General features: G+C 36.5%; 1 protein-coding gene and 1 pseudogene across 1 annotated transcript in view; both read right to left on the reverse strand.

Moving 5' to 3' along the window:
• RORB (RAR related orphan receptor B) overlaps window positions 1–22,459 on the reverse strand; it is a 186,125-nt gene extending 163,666 nt beyond the window's left edge. Inside the window, exon 1 of the mRNA XM_011377907.2 lies at window positions 21,828–22,459. Within this exon, the coding sequence (XP_011376209.1) occupies window positions 21,828–21,834 (7 nt within the window). The 5' untranslated portion in view covers window positions 21,835–22,459. The remainder of the gene's footprint in view (window positions 1–21,827) is intronic.
• On the reverse strand, window positions 11,344–11,462 carry LOC111730627 (annotated as a pseudogene).
• Window positions 22,460–22,666: the final 207 nt, after the last annotated feature.

A 22,666-nucleotide genomic window follows, 5' to 3' on the forward strand; every position in this document is an offset into this window, starting at 1 on the left:
TTGCCTGGTTAAGCCTCTGATTATTTTTTTCCCCTACAGCACTGGAAAAAAAAAATGTCTTTCTTCCTCTTCTGTGAAATCCTTAAGAGCAGGCTTTTTCCACGCCCCCCCCCTCCCTCTTTCAATGTCTCTATGTGCTGTGCGTTAGCAGTTAGTAAAAAGTGGGCCTTTCGCTGTTGGAGAAGGATAACAAATACTGCGTTATTGTACCTGCCTCTCAGAGGTATTTTAATTGATATGTAGTTAACAAAGGATGTGGTGAAGTTCTTAGAAATTGCTGTGAAATGTGAATAAAAAATGATCAACGGGACCAACAGGCACAGCTTGTCAGGCCATGTTTTAAATTTGCATTTATGTAACTTTCCTATTTCTAGGCATCCTTGTGAGGGCACACTTAAGAAATTAAAAAAGGGAAAATTTATTTTTTTCCAAAATGTTTGTTGACCTTCACAGCACAAAAACGAATGAACCCGAGCTGCAGAGATAACAGACTGCCGGGAATTGTAAAGATGATTCGGGCAGTGCATTGTCCCTCGTGAGGAGCTCAGACCTTCTTCCACTAACCGAAAAGTCTATGTCAGCATTTACTTAGAAAATTTCTTTTAAAAGAGTTACAGAGGCACTCCAGAAGTATCAATATTCCCCGTACAAACTCATATCTTTGTTCTGTTCTCTTGCTCTCGTGCCGGTCTCTTTTTGAATTTCCTATAAAAGCTAAATTAGGTCTCAAGGGTTCCGCACCAATAAGCAAGGATCTCTACTACTCCATTGTGATGGAAGTAAATGTACTCAGGAGGAAAATGTACTTGAAGAAAAGGCTAAAGTATCTCCCTTCATCGAATTCCCCTATCACCCACACAAGCTACTCACCCTGACTTCTCTAAATGCGTCCCCCGTGCTCCCGCGCGCGCGCACACACACTACCACCAGCCTTCAGCGAAACTGTGCCGTAGGTGCGGTATTTATCTTAAATCAGCACAGCCTTTCGGTGCTCGCCTTATCTCAACTCTGTCTCGAGGAGGTGGAAAGATCTTTCAAGTTTTCAGTCCCTTGAGGTCTCTGCTTATGTCTCTGGAAAACTGTGTTCTTGGGAAAGGATTCAGAAAACTAATTTACTGGAGTGTAAATGATAGCCTAAATTTCTCAGTGATTTGCCCGATAGAATTCAAGAACAATCAGACACTTCTTTTTGATATTTGTGAACCTAGAGTTCTAATGAATATTGTATTTTTGGTGTATTGTAAGATTACAGGACTATGTAGAAATTCACTATAATTCTAGTAAATTGGAGACCAGGCATGTTGTAGGGAACACACCTATTGGATCTTAGAATCACAAAGGACAACCCAGTTCAGGATTTTGGAATCGCATGAATTTCCACTGTACGTACCTTACACCTATTTGTTTTTGGACTAGTTACCTAATCTATAATATAAGTCTCTGTTTCTTCAATGACTAAAACAACTGAGAAACAACCCCGGTAACAATGTGTCAAAGTAGTATCCTTAAAGGCATGAACTCATGGGCTCTGAAAGCTGGAGGGACCCTGAGACAATCTTATTTTAGAGATGAGGAGGTGGGGCCACAGAGGTGACTTGCCAAGGGTACATAGTCAGATAAGGTCAGCGAAATGCCTCTTGACTTAAAATCTAGAACTCTTTCCACTGAATCCCCAGAAGACAGTCTGTCTTTTGTGAGACAGCAAATTATCATTGTGTTGGATACTGCTTGCACTTGGGTGTAAGCCACCCATTCTCAAATTAAGACAGATTGCCTCAGAGTCAGGTGCAGTCAGTGTATGGTCATTGGTGGCAATTTTTTTAAAATGCACATTTATAACAGAAAAACATGCTTTCGAGTGATTTTGAATTATCAGCCTCTCATTCGCGATGTTTCATTAATGGGACCAAGAAGGGATGCTTCAATATTGTGCATGGCTTAATGAGGAAGGTGAACCAGATCACTTCCCCAGACCATTCACCTGGCTTTGAACTGCCTAGAGTCAAGGAGGTATCTGAAGGTGTACACGCCAGGAAGGGCCTCTAAGACAGACAAGATAGATCAAGAGGATGAAATCAGTTTGCAGCATCCTCTGGCCATAAGTAATGGGAAACGGGGACAGCACAGCTGTTAAAAACCTAGATTCAAATCCCGGCTCCTCCCAGTGCTAGCTGGGTGATCTTGAACAAGTTACTTAACCTCTCTATGCTTCATTTTTCTCATCTGTGAAATGAGGATAAAAATTACTACAAATTTTAAGAATTTATTCTGATTATTAATGGGAGTAATTAATATAAAGTACTCAAAACAGTGCTTAGCATATATTAAGTGATCAATAAGAATTAGCTATGATGATGATCAAGAAGAAATACAGATCAATGCTAGGGGAACACGAATCTTAAAACACATTTATGTGACACATTTATAACATACTTCACATGAGCAGTTATCATGTAGTGGCATTTAAAAATAAATTTCTTTACTTTTTCTAGAAATTGAACCCGAAAAAGGTGAAATAATGCTTTTGGAAAATGTCTATTGTTTTTAAGAGTACTGAAATAGCTCTTCTTTTTAAATTAAAAATGTCAATAATGTGATGTGTGTGTGTTTTAGTTTTCTTTATGGAAAAATAGATGAGAAAGATACATAATTGCCATAAAGTGGCCCCATGTGATTAAAAAAAAGTTGGTGAAAAAAATGTTTTCTGGATTCAAACATAAGTTCATCAAATGCCTTTAAAACATTACAGCTTTTATCTATATAAAACTTTGCATTCAGAAATAGGTTCTGCCTGAGAAAGCAGGTTTTGGACTGCTAACAAGGTGCTAATATCTGCACCATAACACTATTTTTCTGCCAACTGACTTGGTTTGTATTTAATTAGACCGTAAGATGCTGGGCTGAGTATAGTACAAGTTACATAAGTTTCACAATTTAGATCTCTTGATGTCAGTACCTTTTATCATGGCAGAAAATGCCATTGGAATTATGACTCCCCTCCAAACAGAAATCCTAAAAATAAAATAAAAACAAGCATTTATTTGTTTTAAGATGAAATAATGGAGAATTTAAGTTTTATTTTCTTTTAAAGTTCATACATACATTTTGCAGGTGTGTATTTAAAAGGAAATTCAGATAAAATTATTGAAGTTTTTCTAATGGAAATCATAATTTTTAGTAGGAAGAAAAGGAAAGATTCAACTATTTTAGATACTTGAAGGGATCTTTGAAGTTGTGTGTACAGTATAATAAAATAAAACATTAGATAGCTCCCATTTAAAAAGTGGTGGGCACCTTCATGAAACATTCTCCCAAAGAACAGATCAACCCTCTATAATATGAAAAAAATGCTATGGGTATAATAATATTCAGTGAGATGGTATGTGGGGGAACATTGCAATTTATGTCTGGTAAATGTTGTGTTTATGTTTTTTCAACCAAATTGTGCTAAACAAATGTAAATAAATATAAGAAAAAAACCCACCAAACTATCATAACTATCATGAGTTTCTTCCCTATAACTGGATGCAATGCTATACTTAATCAATGTTTTGAAATCAAGTTGACAGGTATATTGAGACTTGCTAGGTGAGAGTGAGGACATTTACTATGAGACAGGTTTAAGGGGGCATCGGAAATAACACCTAAACCTGGTGACGTTGGCAAATGCCAGACCAAATCTCCAGACTTCCTCTCTGCTTTTGGCTTGACTCCTCTTTTTATCCAATGACCCCTAAATTGTTAAGGAGCAAATTTTAAATAAGAATAGTCATATATTTTGAGTTTTCAAAAGTTTAAATACTAAATCCTCAACATTCTAAATTTATCTTAGCTTGACATTTCAGCATCTCTTAATTCTTGCCTATGTCTAACCAAATCTCTCCCAATGAAAACTAATTCTCTGGGAAGCCTGTTGTACTTATAAAATTATACATATATTTTAGACATTGGTTGGAGACTATTTGAGCCTTAGCTTTCTCACTTGAAATATAGAGACAACACTTCACATTTTTTTGTGTGTGTGCAACAAAAATTCAAGAATGATAATAAAGCACTTGATGAGGACTAAATATCAGGAGACTATGTAAGCCCTTTCTAATGTTATCCTATGTAATGTAACTCTTACAATGACCCTATGATGCAGGTATCTATCTTAATTTTATAAAAAATTTGAGGCTCAGAGAAGTTGAGTTACTTGCCCAAAGCCACACAGTAAGTAGTAGAAGCTGGATTAGAACTGACAGTCCCGCTTTAATGCCTGGAATTGTAAATAGCCCCCTAGGAGGTCAAGGATCTAATGCAATATATGACACATAGGAAGCACAGAATAAATGTTAGTTTCTCCTCTTACTCTTTATTTCATTTGGGATGGTATACACATACAAATTATAAGTCTGTCCCCATGCTTCCATTCAATCTGTCTTTCCACCTGAAAAGCTTCTTGTGATTCTTTGCTAATAAAATTCTACACAATTTTAAGATTTAGTTCAAGTGATTTTCCACAAAATTTGTCCTATCGCTGTAACATTGACCTTCTCACTTCTTAACTCATATGTTACAGGGGTCCTCTGGCAATGCCATATTGTGTTATATTCATAGTCAACAATTCACATCTGTCCTTTTGAAACTTCAGAGGTTGACTTAAGAAAAGTGATGGCATCTTGCAATGGTTAAGAAACACAGACTCAGAAGGTGGCCTGCTTGGATCTGAATTCCAGTTTTGCCATTTACCAGATGTGTGACTTTCGCCAAGTTACTTAACCTTTCCATATCTCAGTTTCTTCATGTATTAAATGAACCTAATAATAAACACTATTTTACACAAGTTTGCTGTGAGGATTAACTGAGTTAACATTTATTAGGAATTAGAGCTGAACATGACATATAATAAGTGCTATATGGTATTTACTTTTTTAATGAATAAATTTTCTTCATTGGATCTCCTCCAACAACTACATAATGCTTAGAACACTGGACACACCAAATATTTGTTGAGCAGTTAGTTAATTGTCCATTTTTTAAGTTACCTTTCCTTATCCATAATTAATTTGAAGTTTCAATGACCGATTACATATGAGTAAGGGAGAATTTAGAGATGAGGATTAAAAGATGTCTTGCTTCAAGTCCAAACTATAGAGAAGATAAACATATAAAAAGTTATACTTGAATATTAATTGATGATTCAGTATGAGAATGTGTATAAATAATGTACTACAGACTCATTCTATTAATTGTGGCCAAGCTGCCTGGTACTTCTAGAAATAGATCTCCTTGGCTAATAGCCATGCTTTATGAGGTTTATAATTCTTTTTTTATTCTCTTCTATAGTGCATTGTATTTCAGCATATTTTTCATATACTATTATCCTCTCTGGCTTGAATACTTTCACTCATCTATTCAACATTTATTGAATATTGGATGCTGTCCTAGGTGATGCAAATACTAAGTTCAGTAAGAAATGGATCCTGTTCTAAGGGACTTGACAGTCCAGTGTTGAGGTCACCAAACAACTGCCCACCAAAATTTAGCCTACCACCTGTTTTTGTAAATAAAGTTTTATTAGAACACAGCCATGATTTTACATATTGACTATGGCTGCTTTTGTGTTCCAGTGCCAGAGTTGAGTGGTGGCAACAGACCATATGGACCATAAAGTCTAAAATATTACTATCTGGGACTTTAAAGAAAAAGTTTGCAGACCCCTGGCCTAAAAAAGTACCTCTTTTTTTAGAAGGATATTGTTTCCATCTCATAGCTGCTGATTTGAGGTTGGTGGTCATCTAGAACTTCTACAGAGAACTGGCACTTTAGAAACCTGGGTGAAACGAATGGTTGGCTAGTATCCAAAGCCTCTCAGATATGATTGTGCCTGGTCACCTAAGGAAAGTTAAAAGATAACAAGTTACCACTCTTCATTCTTCTTAGAGTTTGAAATGGTTGTTGCCTAGGTATTCGATCTAATGCAATTCCTAAGTGATTATGATACCAGGTTAATATGAACCTGAAAAAACATGACACACTACCATAAACTAGGAATCATGGGTCCTAGAGCATTCCCCTTCAATCTAGAACTACTGTAAAAAAGCTGATTATATAGTACATACTATATCACTGTAAAGGATGTGATTTCTGAGACATTTTAGATTTTATATTTTAAAATAAAACTGATGAATTGTTCTTTCAATATGTTAATAAAATCTAAATCTCAAAATGTTTTGATATCATATCATACATTTTAAAAGAAAATCATAAATAAGCTCTTCTGTAACATGAATTTTACAATATATATTTTCTCCTTAAATTTGTACTTCCATTTTTTCCTCCCATAGAATTTTATTTTAATGTCAAAATTTTCATATTTAAAAGTCTTTTATTAATCACCTGGTTATACTTCTCTTCAACAAAAATAGGTATTTATATTTAAATGTAACATTTTTTTCTCTCTGTGAATATGAGTTCTGAGTATTAACATTTCTTCTGGACTGATTTGTTATCATTTTCACTAAATGACAATTAATAAGAATTACACAAATATATTACAAATTTTATGTTTACTAAACATAAAAATAAATATTTAAAGGAAATTCATCTCATAATAAGCCAGATGGGGCTTTTTTTCCTCTTCCAAACAATTCTGGTACCTATGCTTGTCTATTTACTAATAGACTATAAAGGAGTTTAGCATCACTTCTGTTCCTATTTTTGTTTGTGGAAATGTAAGTGTTGGAAAATGTGTTCATATAAATATGTAGATGGAAGTGAAACTAATTTTGCCATAGCAATTTAACTCACTTCTTTAAACTCCTGAAATATATGCCTCAAATCACACAGCATTCTAACATGGAAACTATTTTTAATGGTTTATAACTGACAATTTGATTAGACCTTTCTTCAATTTTGTTGACGGTAAAGACATGGAAACTACCTGACTTGCAAAAGAATGTTTTGCCCATTCATTAGAATCATTCACTTTCTCAGCATCAAAATCAATATTTCAAATTATTCTGTTGTTTTAGTGCAGTGGAAATTTTTCCATCTTGAGGACCATGTACATAATAAAAACATTTAAAATGAGTGAGAGTGATGTGGAAGTAGGGTTATTGTGAAAGAAGAGGTGGAAAAGAGGAACCAGGTTTCTCAGAGATACGTAGGAAAACTGAAGATCTGTAATGTGATTCCTTTTAGAAAGACTTTATATACTTCTCTAGGGCTGTGTTTCTTACTGTTAGCACTATGGGCATTTAGGGGCAGAACGAGTCTGTTTTGGAGGACTGTGCTGTACCTTGTAGAATGTTTAGCGGTGTTCCTGACTTTTACCTACTGGATGCCTGTGGTACCTTCTCAGTTGTGACAATGCAGAATGGCTCTTGACATTGCCAAATATGTCAAAGTGACCTGTTTTAAACTGCCCTGGGGGTATGAGTACCCATGAACAAAGACTGCCTTAGCAATGAACGTCATACTCGAATCCTGCCCTACTAAATACCAATGAGTTTCCAACAGCCTTAAGGGAAAACTGAAATTCTTCATCTACTTTAGAGCATAGAATATTTAAAAATTTCCCACAACCTCATCAACAGGAATCAATTATCCTCCAGCTTCTTATATTTTCAGACCTGAGTGTGTCTCTGTTGGCATTCTTTAACATCTCTAGAATTGCAAAGCCTCGAAGTGCAGTCAAGGATAGATATGGGCTAATTTGAAGAAGGTAAAATGAAGGTAAGGTGATTAATTTTTCTATATGAATATCCTATCTTTATTTTTCCTTCAACATCCGAAGTAATTTCTCAAATAAATATGTGCTTTCAGAGACAAAAAGAACAATATTAACCTACTGTTAATAAGAAATTATTAAGGCAGAACCCTTGTTTTCTCAATGATGGAGAAAGTTTTTTAAACTGCATATTATTATTGCTATTTCCAGTATTTATTGTGAATTATAGCATATGGCTTTCAAGAAGATGAAACTCTAAGCTCTTTAGAGGATGAGACTGCATCCTATTTACCCTATATCTTCAATACGTAGGGTAATGCCTAGTAAATAATAGGTCCCTGATTAAATGTTTGGTAATGAATGAGTAAATAGTTGTGCAAATATTAAATAAGTTAATTTTCTCAATGAACCATTACACTTTCAACCTTAACCCTATTATCATACTAGATGACCTCAGGAAAATGGATGAGCTAAAATACAATGAGTCATAGGTAAAGGACAGATTTATCACAATGCCAGAGTGAGCATTCACTTTGACATAGTACTAATCTACAGAGAATGTGTGGGAAAGTTTGAAAGTACAGAAATGGTAATGAATGAGAAAATAATTACCTGATATCTTAATATCCTGAGGTGATTTTTAACATTTTTATGTTTTTTTTCAAATTTTTTCATGCATTTTATATACTTTAGATCATACAGTATATAAATTTTTTTCCAATTTTTTTATTAGTCTTTAGGTTTAGTGATGATGATGATTTTCTTGCTCAGTGATTTATCCCTAGAACCAAAAACACTGTCAGGTTCATATAAACACTTAATACTAGTGATGTATATTGAATACATACCGGTAAAATAATGAGTACATACTGAGTGAAAGTGTGCCATAAAGAGCATTACGACGAAATTGCTCTTATATTGTTGAAAATATCATAATGTCTTTAGGCATAAGACTTTAGGTATAAAGTCTTTTGTTACTTTATTTCCTTTGGAAAGATTCTCAGAAGGTGAATTACTGGGCCAAAGAGCATGGTCATTTTTAAGAGTGTAGGCTCAATAATTGTACTGATATAATGGCTACTGTAGAATATGAGGGTGTTCAATTCATCACAACATGTTGTAATTTGACAAGTGAAGATGCTACTAGTGTTTTAATTCTTTAATAAGTGAAATTGAGCTCTTTCTTTCCAATTGTTTATTAACTATTCGTATTTCCTTTTTATAAAACAATAGTTTATGTTTTTGTTTGGGGAATATTTTTTAAGGTGTTAAAACTGCATCTTGGGGTTTCTTTTGATTTAGCTATCCAGGGCACATTCTTATTCTTACCTATCCTGCATATCTCACAAGACTGCTGCATGGATCACCCAGATAATGTCTACAAAAGTTTGTTGAGAATTATAAAGGACTAAACATAGGCAAGATATTATTATTAATTTTACAAGAGATGAAACTGCATTTGTCAGCTTCACCCAGGTTTACATAGTTTCTTTTTAAAATATTTTTGAAATTTTCCTTAGGATCAGCCACAGTACAAAGACTGACAATTAATGAGTATGAAGAAATATATGGCTATTTATAAAAAAGCAAGCAAAGAAGGTATTTTACATATTTTACATGAGATAAAACAGAATCACCTGAGATAAGCCTACAATTTTTCCAATGTAGTATTATTAAATATACTAAATAACTAAATATAAGATGAAGACAATGCAGATTCTGATGCAGTCCATTTTCTTTCTAATAGTATCTGTGGTCAAATTCATTTGAGTTGTGGGAGTCAGGACCATTATATAATAAGGTCAATTTGAGTCCTGGAGAATGAATGATGGAGTAGGGTTGGTGTTTTGAGCTATATCTGTATAGGACAGAGTACACTAAAGAGGTCTACAAAATCAGTAACAGTGGACTAATAAAAGTGCTTTTAAAGAAATGTGAATGGACTTAATTTGAAAGCATAAAATTTAACTATATAAATGATAGCTTTGCATAAGAAATATTACATTTCGGCCAAAATGCAAAATACATTAAATTACAATATTGTTAAGGAGAAGCAGAACGCTGCATTTATTTAGAATTAATGTCAAATCTAATTGGATTTTCTTTATATTACTAGGCACAATTAGACATCAGCACCTTTTTAATGTTGTCAAGGTTCTTTCCGTAGGAAAATATTTTATGCTGTACAAAACAGGATTGGATAGGATGATAATAGGCCTTTGATAAAATAATATGCTGATGAGACTTTCAATTCCAGTCAATCAGACAAAATTAATTAAACCCAGGTAGGTAAATGATGGTATCCTATGCTATTTTATTCATTCCTTTGCTTGAAATGCTTATAGCCAAAGATAGATAACCCTCCTCTTGACAAACATAAAATCCAGAAGAGAGAACTGACAAGCTGAGGGACAAATGAGTGGATTAACACTATAAATTATTAGGCAAGTGCATGTTGGTTGTTGAATGAAGAGGGATGTCATATTTAGACATCAACAGTCTTTATAGCTACTGCCCATAAAATTGTTCCCTTCCTTAAAATAGATGCAGCTGGGTTAGAATCTTAGTGGAGGAAACATCCATAATATGTGGTTTTACTAGAAACTTGAAATCTCCGTAAGAGAAGGCCTATTTGAGTTTATGAAATTAAATTTCAGATACTTCGAGGGAATGATTACGGTAACAAAAATTTTTACTATATATTCTTTGACTTTGTTATTATTTTTACTGGAAAGTTTCTATTTGGAATCTGTAGATTTTTCCATAATACTTACTTTAATTTTTTCTGAAATTGGTAAATGTCATTATCATTATTTTAGGAGTGAGAACTATGGAAAACTATGGTTTGCTCAAGAGGATCATGTGGTTGAATAAAAATAGTTTTATTGTAATATTATCTATTCTTTATATGATCAAAACATTCATGAAACTTTTTGGTAAAAAGTTTTATCTTGAGGGCCAGTGGTTAAATGGTAGTGGAGGTTGCATCAAGATTTAATAAGTATTAATAGTACGATTGATTAGGGATGTTTGCCATGGGTGCAGGGGTGGCAAAAAATAGTATAGCCTAAGAGAGAAAGCAAAGAGCAATGAAAATGGACTTGGACTCAGAGTCGGAAGCTCTTGATTGAAGTCAAATTCTGGTCTCAATCTCTCTTAAATAATTCTGGAGAAGTCATCTGTTTTTCTCATTTAGAAATTCAAATTGAACAAAAAGTATATAAGAAATTCTTTAGGAGTTTTATAAGAAAACCCAGCTTGAGACTTTTATCTTGGAAGGACATCACTTCTTAAACAGTGTAAGTACTCAATAATTAAGATTTATTGAATCACATTTAAACTTGATCCACTATTAGGGTTGTCACCTATACTGTTGTCATCTATTTTATTTTACTTTTTGATCATTGTATTATATGATAAAAGAAAGTCTATCTTTGACTCTAAATCAACACTCATGTCAATCATATTAGATAACCTTTCCAAAATCATTAATGAAATTTCGGTAGAAAAGAATTCAGAATCAACTTATTATTATTTTTTTTCTTTTTTAGGCAAGGCAACCCTTGGTTGACCTCACAAATTGCAAGGACCTTGTCAGCTTACAATCTCTTATTTTTTTTTAGTTTTTACACCTATAGCACCTGGTCTTCCTAGGTGGTCTCCCATCCAGGTACTAACCAGGTCCAACCCTGCTTAGCTTCCGAGATCAGACAGGATCAGGCTTGTTCAGGGTGGCATTGCTGTAGAAAGAATCAACTTATTTCATTACCAAAGAATACTTTTTATAACCAATAAAATAAATTTTAATTTATTGTGACGTGGGTGTTAGACTGACCTTTAATAATATTAGTAAACAAAACAAAATAAAAAAAGTAACTGGAAGGGTATTAATGCCACCTTATTAGCATTCTTATTAATATTTCTGAGCTGCCCTTGAAAAGATATTCTAAAAGTCCTGTTCCTTTGGTTCTTAATTTTTTTAAATCACAAGAATGAAAATTTATGTCCAAGGGTGAAAGTGCTTAGAATTAAGCCATTGAAAAGGTGCTCAGCATTAAAAAAAGAAAAAACAAACAAAAAAAACCCCACCCAGAATATTGATCTGTTTGTTTTATATTTAATTTTAGAGCAAACTGATGAATAGGTTAGGATCCTAAAAATTTTTAAATAAATTTATCTAAAATATTTTGTTTTCGTAAACAAACAAACAAACAAACAAATAAATTATTGCCAAGAAACAAAGCACCTTAACGATACAATGATTTTCCTGAACAAATGTTATTCGATTCCACCAGACTCTGGCATTTGTTCATATTCAAAAACAGTGAAAATTAGGAACAAGAGTTCTTTTCTTTTTTAAATAAAAAAGTGTTTAATTCCTTCGCTACGTGCCAGGCACAACTTATGTACAAATTAGTAGGAATTGTTCTGTATAATAATTTCAGTATTTGACCGACAATGATAATGATACCAATTATTCATTAGAAACTCAACATGTTTACGTTCTTTAACTTTCTGTGTTATTAGATTCTGGAATTTAGAAGCCAGCAGGTGCTGGATAGTAAAATTTGACTTGAGCGTTCATTCTGTCTCAAGCTATATGATGAAACTTCTATTTGGGAAACTTAGAACACGCTAATCCAGTGTCACAGAACCAACATGAAGCATTGTTGAGAACCATGCCCTGGACAAGGTGAAACTAATCATAATTTAAATGTAGTTTGATAAATAACTAGTTTTAATAATTTTTACTATACAAATAAAATACTACTATTGTCTGAATTGTGTATTCTCAGAATTAATTACAGGTGACAACACATTCTGATCCTATTTAATGACTGCCTTTAAAAGGTCTTTTTAATGAATGATCAAAGTAGTGGATAATGTTTACTAAGTAGTAGACAAATTTCCATAAAAGCTAAAGTGAAAATCTAGACTCGTATTACATATAGCACTTCAAGTAAAACTACTGTTCTACAAAGGTTCAGTCTACATTTACACCTAGAATAGCACATATAACACAAAATGGGCATGTATGTTCATTGTCATATAATATATGAGCACCAGAGAAATTGCAATAAGAGGTGAGGAAGGGAGTATCTTGAAAACCGGGTGCCTTATTAAATAACTGTTCAATCAAAGTTTCTAAAAGTTAGAGGGGCCTTTGCGTGCCCTCTCTTCTAATCTTTCACCTTTTTAGAAAAGCCCCAAGAAATGGCGTCATTCATCCATTTCTTAAATTCTTCCAGTGCCAATAAACAAACAGATCAAATATAATAGCCATTTCATTATCAGGATGCGTTACAGTGGAAAAGCACCATTCCTTAGTCTAATAAATTCTAATCAGCATTTAAAAAATTATATCTAATTTTCAAGACTGAAAACCCATGACTCTGTGGTCTTGCTTACTATGTAGCTATTTGAAGATGAGGTTCATGGAAATGCAGAGGGTTATGACCAAGAGTGACAGTTTGGCTGCCTGGATATCTCAAATGGTGACATTTACTTTCGTGAATTCTCCGCAGCCCAGGGCCTGGTTTTCAGCTTTGTAGGCTCAGAAACCTGATCTCACCAGTGTTTTAAAGTGGATTCAGCCTTAGTATGAGGATTCAAGTTAACTAAGCTCACAAGATCTAAAGTACAAGACCGGAACGCCAAATTGTCACTTCAAAATGAAGAGCCTAATTGTGAATTGTAGTGGATATTTTTTCAGCCTGACAGTCATTAGTTGCTTCTCAGAGTCACGTTTTTTTTTCTTTTTTCTTTTTTAATGTCTATGAGTTCAGGAATTTTCCTTCTTTAAATATGCTTAAGAGAGAGAATAGCTCCAAAGTCTGAAAGACCATTATGTGTGAATTTTATAGTTTAATTTTCAGAGTTCAATCTCATATCCAAGTTCTTGAAATGTAAAAGTTTAAAGAATATTACTGTGGTCCTCAGACACTGCTGATATATCCCACTACTTCAATTAATGTTATTCTCCCTGATACCTGGTAATCTAAGATATTCTCTAGAGCAGATATCACTATTTTCAGATAATATCTTAACTGTTAAAGAACATAAAACTCAATATATATCAGCCATTTCCTCATTTTACAAAAATAAGAATTTCTCTTATAAAAACAAATATATAAAGATATTGTATTTTCCCATTTTTTTTCCTGGTGATACTTTAAAATTTTTACAGTTACACTTTTCCTCACACCGATATTTGTTTCTTTCAGTATATTTTCTTTTTGTAATTTAAAAATTACCTTAGAGTGTTTTTTTTTTAAGAATTGTCACTTGAAAATTATTTTACAAATAAAAGTTTTATTTGAAAATAATACTACTGCTTGTTCTACATCAGAATATGTTCTTTTTAGAATGGTTCTATGTTAATAAACTAAATTTCACATAGTACCGACTGTAAAAAGCAACTAGGGAATACAACAAATAATAATTTAATAAACATTATTTATGATGAACAAATTAACCAAAAGATGGACTTCTACTCATCTTTAGAGGCCCATACCAGATATCACTTCCCCTGTGAGAGCTGTCCTGACATTCTAATAGCGTCCCACTGTATTTTGTTCTGCTTTTGCTTTGATCATAGCTATTATAGCCTCACCAGTTGACAATGCTTTATCAACCTAAACATCTTTAGGGCCCAGTTCTGTGCCTGGCTTTGAGTAGATGCTCAATAAATCATTAATTAATAAATGATTTCTATTTTGATATATATATCTATATATATATCACATATATATATCTGTAAAAAATCAAATCTTTGAGTCTGTTCTTTTAAAATTAAAACAAAATAGAAACATTTGTGAAGATAATCTTATTTTCATTTTCAAGAGTATTATCTTAATTTAATCTCCTAGAAATGAGTTGATCAATGAGTTTGACAAAATTTATAGAACAGGAAAATCAAATTTGGTTCCATAGGAAGGAGAGAAATTCATATGAAAATATTTTTATAAATGAGTAAGAAAACTAAAATAAAATAATATTTTGCATTTTTTTTTTCGCAGCCATTAGTACTCATTTCTTTCATGCCAAGTAATGCTTATAAATGCCAAGGCCATTTAAAAAAGCTTTTGATGTTTCCTTTTTGAGGATAATTTTGTGCCCCAATTCAGAGAGTACTTTTGTACTTCTAATTTAAAATTAAAATATTGTATATCTACTATTGTCACATGATAACAACATAATCCTAATGAAATTCATGTAAAAAAGAGGATGCTTAATTGGACATATATAGAAAAATTTTTAAATGTGACTTAAAAATGACACTGTAATATTCATTAAGAAAAAACTTTACTATGAGATAAAAATCTATGTAACAGTTTCCTTTAAGCATCCCAAATCTTTCATATGAACCACAGTGCCAGGATGTTGGATTCATATGAGTACAAAGTAATAAGAAGGCTAGTAACAAAAAACACAATTTAGTAAACAACCAGATTGATTTGCTCTTTCTTTGCTTATGCCTGTGATTTCTGTGAATTAGAGAAATATAACCCATGACCACATGATATGATAACTAATCACACACAAAATGACATCAACGAACACCCTGTCTAGTAAAGTAATTTACAAAGTCAGCATACCCAGCCAGTTAAAATATTCACTATGCAGAGGTAAACACAATTAAGTCAAAGCAAATTACTTTCATTCTTTTATAAGAGCATGTTTTGAACAAGTTTTTAGCTTCAGGTTTTGGCAAAAGGTGACACATTCATTTGACCTTTGGAAAGATATGCTTAAGTCAAGAATATCTCAATTTAATTTTAAAACAAAATTTATCGTATATTATACCTTTATAATTATGTTATATTCTATTTCCAATATTTATAAAATAATCACTAACCAAGAAAAATACGTGCAATCTTAAGTCTAAAATATTATATCTTCTGTGTCATTTTAAAATGTTTTAAATGTTTACTATGCAAAGTATTAAACAATGTAGGTAAAATGTATGTTGAATAGCATTTTTAACACTTCAGATAAGCATTAATAAAACTGTGCTTATTAAGGAGACAACACATTTAGGACCTGAAATACTAATGTCCTCATAGGTATATTTTAAAGGTGAACAGAGCAAGCCAAAATTCTAAATGGTTTGCAATGCATAATAATTTTGCGACACTCTGATTACAATATTTCCTTTCATCCCCCCAATGCCATTAGTTAACCACATGGTTATTATATTTAGCTTGATTCACTGTAAATGCCGTTATAACACCTGTGGTTTCCCTCATTAAGAAATGAATGGATGGGGTCAGGGGTTGAAAGGGCAGCATATGCGCTATGAAAGAACTAGTTAACATAGCCTATTATATTGGTGCACTGGTAAATCTCATTTCTATTCATCAGATGATTAGTTCAATCAATATTTATTCCTCTATGCTCCCTTTGTCTTTTGCTACAAAGGAGACATCCTTCAAATTCATGGCATAAGCCTTGTTATCTATAAATTTGTTGCTTAATTTGAGAGGGAATATTTTATTTATTTGGCAGACCTGAATTCTTTGATTCCTTTTCCCTCTAATTATCATTAGGAAGTATAATGGAGTTTTGTGTAGATCATTTATAAATAGATGCTATTAACAGTTTCTTTTTTATTCGACTCAAGTACAACATGTATGAATGCTCTGGAAAGTTTCTTGTTTCTCTAAATATGTTTGAATTTGAAAGTCTGGATTGTGAAAGCAAAGATAAGAATGATTTTCTCTCTCAAATATTCATTCTTCTTGTCTGAGTGGGTGGTTATAGGCACATACATATACATATTGTGTATCAGTGTGTATCAACAGACGCCTCCAAAGACTGCTATTATCTGCTAGAGATTCTGTTAAGTCAGAGATTCTATTCAAAGTAAGATTAAATATTTGCAAGAAGCTGTAATTGGAAGATGATTACAATATTACAGGAATAATACTTTATGTGTAGAGAGCTCATTTTATGAAAGGTCATCATTCATTACATTACAAAAGACTTATTCATCTACTTAATTTCTATCTTTTAGATAAGAGTAGATGGAATAGTAAAACTATATCTAGAATTAAAAAACTCTATATTAATTATTATGAACATTGTCCATTCATAATACTTTTCTGTGTATTTTAACATCACAATAAAATAATTTATTAATATCAATTACATTAAGTTAATGGCAATATAATTTAAAGCCTTTGTGTTTCTTTGTCTTTATGAGATAAATACAGAGGTGATTTAGACTTAAGAAATTCTCTTCATAATACTGGAATGATAAAAGATATGTATTTTAAGTCACCTCAATAACTAATAACTTTTGCACTAATAGCATACATGCTTATAACCTTTGACTTGTTTCAATTTGTCTAGAATTTGATGGTCTTAACTTTGGCATTCTTTCTCCTACTTCTTTATATAATTATTTATAAGTCTTGGATTTCACCAGTGTACAGTGGCACTGATATTATTGTTCACAATTTTAAACTTCACTTTATTTACAAATTTCTAGAACATCAGCAGACCCATATATGCAGACTTTTAAAATTTAATAACTTACTAGAATAATTTTTAACTTTGAATTAATTGACTGCTATAAAATGTACTTTAAATTAAAGGTATAATATTCGTTACAGTGAAAAAATCGATTTAATGTGTTGTGAGTAACACTTATTTTTAGGACCATTGTAGTAAAAGTATAGACACTACATAGGCCACATGACATTCCTAAAAGTGGATACAAGTTTATAAAATGTGAAATAATAGCTGAAAAAAAGTTTTACTTATATTTTATCTAGATAAACTTCCCTCAATGAATCATTTTAAAATCTGATGACAAATTCGTAAATGCTTTTAGAAAAATAGTAGGTATTATTATATAGTTCCAGTGTCATTTTCATGAAGATTGACACCGAAACTTTATATTTTTTTTGGTGCTGTAAAAGCTCTGTTTCAGGTCTCATGACTCTGAAACACTTCAATTTAAAATACAATGTATGCAAGTACACCCTGAATAATTGCTTTTAAGGCAATTAATACTTTAGTATTTAACAAATTGTTACCAAAATAAATAAATGTTAACATTCTTTATAGATTAAGAGTATAATAGTGTTATTCATGTTAAAGTAAAACTTTATGCAAACCACTTTAATAATGTTGCAAGCAACCATTTTCTAAAGATTATTTAATGAACAAAACCTATACCGATGCTGATGGAAGATCCAAGACTTCTAAGTTTTAAATGAATGCTAACAAAGGAGTTTTAATGTTTATCTTTCATGTTTACGAGGCCGGCTGCTCAAAATTTTTTGTTTTCTATTTCCATCCTGGTTTCCCAATTTCTGATTTTCTGAAAATACAGGAACCTAAAAAGCCTTAGTAGTTCTAATATGTATTTCAGAAGCCCAAAGATATCAAGCACTTCTGCAACAAGTACATAGCAATATGTAACAACATGTACTTGTTACAAATTGACCCAGGATGTTGGGGGAAGAGGGAGCAGAGCATCCCAAGATGTAACCACCTAAGAAAATATTTTGGTTTTGTGACTATATAGTTTTTCAACAATATTTGAGAAATAGCTTTAGGATTTTTCTTCAAAGTGTTTGAATGTTTACTTTTTGGGGGGATAACGACAGCTTTGTGATGATTACTAAATGAACAATTATTAATGGACTACTGACGGAGATGTCCTTCCAGCAATGTTTTTTTCTTTTTTCTTTTTAATTGTGGGAGGAGGAACGTTTGTTAGTAATATTTAAGTGAAATTTGTGCAGGAAGTTAAGATCAAGAACTTGTTTAGGAGATCTAAAGGCCTGGCCAGACTTCCGAGGGCTTATCATACCTCTGAAAGCAAAGCAGCCTTTTTTTCTAAAGTTAGCAATTAATACAAATTAACTACTTGAAAATAATAGACGAAAACTGGGCTTTAGAAAAGTCAAGTCCCATCCTTGCTTACAGCAAGTATAAAACCACATTTCTAATCCGCGGTGCCACAATCACCTATTGATTGCGACACTTATGCCGGTTTTTGGAAGCAGGGTTTTCTGCAGAGGCAGGGCTGAAAATCCGACCACATCTGTGCCCTTGAGTAATAAACAGCTGACAGGACTCTCAGGAAGGAATCTTGAAACCCACACCTCGGCTCACTCGTTTCTCACCTACTGAGGGACCCAATTACAAGTCCTTCCTTCCGCCTTCAGAAGTTATTCCCCTCAATAATGCAATCTCCGAAAAAGCGTTTCTAGAACTGACGCGGTACCTTTAGCAGACAAAGGGTGAAATGCTTTGTGAGCCACCAAATAAAACCTCCTCCGCCCCAGGCCAGCCCACAGTAACCTACCGCGCTCCACCGAGACTCAGTTTCGCTGTGGAGCAGGACAATGACCTCAAAGATTAACCCCTTTCTTACCCCAGAGCTTCCCTCTGGATAGTCTCTTAATTATCCTAGACCTGGAGGGGGCGGGGTAGAGGTAAGGGGTGAATTTATTGGATTGGTCCCAAGGGTAACCACTCATTCCTGGATCAAGTATTCGACGCCCCGACTTAAGATAGTTGGCAAACTGCAAAGCGTGGAGCCCAAGCCAAGGTACTGACTGGGGATGGGGAGTATGTGTAAGTGTGTGTGTGTGTGTGTGGGGGGGGGGTATGGGAAATGGAGTAGGCACACTGTAAAGCTGAACTCAAAAACCGACCTCCTCCTTCCAATACAGGCTGCTTAGCATCCCAGGCACAAGAGAAAGCAGATTCGTTTCCGCTCTCACTTCTCAAGTTCACACTCAAGTTCAATCCCTGACTCCCTCCTACAAGATGTCTGAGTAGTCTGGCTCTTTTCTCAATCCATCCTTAAAGAACAACCCCTGATGTCGCAGGAGGTCAAGGTCTGTAGGAAATGCCAAGCGATGGCAAAAGAGAGAGAGGGGTCAAGAAAGGAGAGACCGAGAGAGCGAGAGAAAGACCTCGCCACTTTTTAAACTTGCTTTTTCTCCAGCGCGTCCCACCAGGCCTCCTTAAAATAGAATTTGTAAGCGGTCCTGGGCAGCCTGGTGAGAGTGGCGCCCTCTAGAACGCAGGTATGGGCTTAGACTGGTTTGAGGCGAGCGCCTATATTTAAACCTTTCAAAATGTTTGAGTCCCCAAAGCGAGCAATGTGGCAAACCCAAACTGTTGTTGGCAAACTGCTCCTTCAGGAGCAGCGCGATCAAGCTACATCCACTCTTGCCTCGAACTCTTCTTATTTTTACAGTTTAAGGAGAGAGTAAGCGGCTTTTATGTCCCAGGTCCAAAGGCCAAGCTGAGGTGGTGCGTGGTTTCAAACCTTTAAAACGTAAGAACTCAGCCATTGGAGTGTTGGAAGGGGAGAAGTAATGAGGGACCAACTAGCAGCCCCAGACCCCAGGAGAAGAAATCTAAAAGAGAGCGGATGGTTGTGAGATGGGACAGAAAAAGAAACACACACATACACACACACACACACACACACACACACACACACACGCTAGTATCCTGAAACAATTTGGACAGTGGAACATGTGACCAAACCCCCAAATGGGACACTAAACTGGAACCAGCTCGCGCTCGCCGGGGGCCCCACTCCCAGTGCGCTGGGTTAGTCAAGACCATCCCACCAGGACGTACCTGTTCTTTATCTTCAGCTACCTCCCTCCCACCCACCTTTCTGTACAGCCTCTCGGTTCCTCCTCCTCCTTTCCTTTTCTGCCACATCCCAGGGCTCAGCCCACTAACCCAGTCTCTGCCCTAAGCGTCCAGGCTTGGGGTTCACCGCAGCGGAGCGGGAGGAGCAGGCACACTGCACCTTCGGGGCTCTCCTAGAGAGGTATCGGGAGTTTGGGTGGCAGGCGAACACAGCCGGGTGGAAAGCGATGAGTGTGTTTAGAGCTCAGCTCTCCCAAGATCTTCCTGCCAATCCACCTGTGGCGGGGTCAGAGATATCCGAGGGTCTGGAGCTGGCGGTTTCCAACTTTCTGTTGCCTGGACTCCGAGAAACATGCGAAGGGTAGAGGAGACTCCCCTTCCCCCACAAAGAACGGCAGAGTGGCCAAGAAGAAAAACTGGGGGTGGGATGGGGGTGGGAGCGGGCTCCCAGAAGCTTGCACACATCCCTACCACACGCGGGCACCCGGCCCGCTCTCCAAGAAAAGAGTGAAGTTGTGGCCAAGCAGAAAGTGGGGTAGAGCGGGTCCGGGAACAACGCGCAGGAAACCCGAAGGTCCCAGCACCACAGGGGAGAAGACGAACAAAGTGGCTCCCTAAAGCCGGCCCGGCCAGCCGCTCGAGAAGCCCAAAGTGCAGCAGGAGCAGGTGTCTCGCCCCTGTTTCTCAAGCGCCGCCTGGCAGCAGCCTGCTCGCCCAGGGGTCCTGCGGGCGGCCACCGTCACCACCTGAGGTCCTGACCCAAGGGAATCATACAGCACCACCTACTGCAGAGATCCTTTGAAAAAAGAATCTTCCCTATCGCGAGCAGCGCGGATTCTCTTATCCTCTGGAACTTTCTCCGCATAACTTTTTCAGAGTGGCGCTTGTCCCTGGTCTGCGCGGGGTCGGGTATACGGACCTAGTCAGGAGGCAGCGCTAGAGCGAGAGACCCGCACAGGGCGTCCTGCCCCGCTACACCTCCCCTTTGGCTACCATTCCCATGAAGGGGCGCGTTAACCAGCCAGAGTGCTCGTGGGCTTTGAAACCTGGACAGCGTGTGTGCCCTCGCGCTCCCGCGCCTCCGTCCGCAGGTGCGCCCCGCACGCCCAACCCCAGCTGGCAACGACAGTGCTCTGGGCATCCCTCTCTTGCTTCTCCCTCTATCCCGCGTCCGCTTTCGCACGCGAGAGTGGCACGCAAAAAGGTTCAGTGTAAGTCGATTGGTAAGAAGCAACTAGCGTTGCTTCTCTCCAAAAAAGCGCCCTCCCGCGTCCCTTCAGAACTCCCGAGAGGCATCAACACCTCCCCACAACTTTCTACGCCCAGACCATTTGTAGCCGACCTGTGAACACGAAGTCGGGAACTGCGCCCCGCCAACCTCTTTCCCCTTTGGCTGGTGCGCTCCCCTCCCCCATTCTCCCCATCTGGCTGGAGTTAGCCCGACCCTCGGAGCCTCGGTGCCTGCGGGCTCGCTTACCTCGCATGGTGTGGCCGCTCTCCCGCTCCGCGTAGTCATGAAGCTGCTCCCAGCCGGAACCCCGGAGAGCCCAAAAATCCCGCTCAGCACGAGTGAAGAAGGTGGTCGGCGAAGAGCTGCTCCGCTGAGAAAACCATCCCTTTAGGCGGACGCCGTGGCCGGAGGGTGACGTTTGCCGCCGCTGCTATGCTAACAGTTTTGACGACGGTGGTGGTGACTGTTTTGATGGTTGTTTGGTTTGTTTGTTTGTTTTTAGGAAGGGTGAAAAAAATGTGCTGGCTGGCTGATGCCTGGGTTTTGTTTTGCTTTTGTTTTTCTTTTTTCTTTCTCTCCAATGTGCTTGCTTTTTTAAAATGCCACCGCCTCCGGCTCAGAAGATTTCTTTTGTGATCACTTGGACTGAAGAGGAGGAAGGGCAGCAGCAGGAGGAGGAGTTGGTGGTGGTTTTGTTAGTTACAAAGAAGAGGGAGAAGGAGCAAGGAAAAAAAGAGGAAACAGAAAAGAAAGGCGGTGTGGATGGCAGAGCATGTGCGTTTTCACATGACATCTGTGCCTGTTAGCGGATCCACAATGTGAATTTTCACTGTGCGGTTACAGGGAGGAAGGGAGCGAGAGAGAAAGAGAGGAGAGAGATGGAGAGAGAAAGCCGAGAAGGGGCTTATACGCGGGGGCGGGTTTGGCCGGGACTTCCAGGCCCCGCCTCCTGTCAGCCTCACCACCAATCAGCGCCCGGCAGAGCTTGGAGGGGCTGGGACCACGGCAGAGGGGACCGGATTGGAGGCAAGGGGCGGGTGTTAGGGACACTGGAACTGAAGGCGGCCGGGGCTGGAACTGGGTAT

This window comes from Pteropus vampyrus, unplaced genomic scaffold (assembly GCF_000151845.1).
Source record: "Pteropus vampyrus isolate Shadow unplaced genomic scaffold, Pvam_2.0 Scaffold324, whole genome shotgun sequence".
Taxonomy (NCBI): Eukaryota; Metazoa; Chordata; class Mammalia; order Chiroptera; family Pteropodidae; genus Pteropus; species Pteropus vampyrus.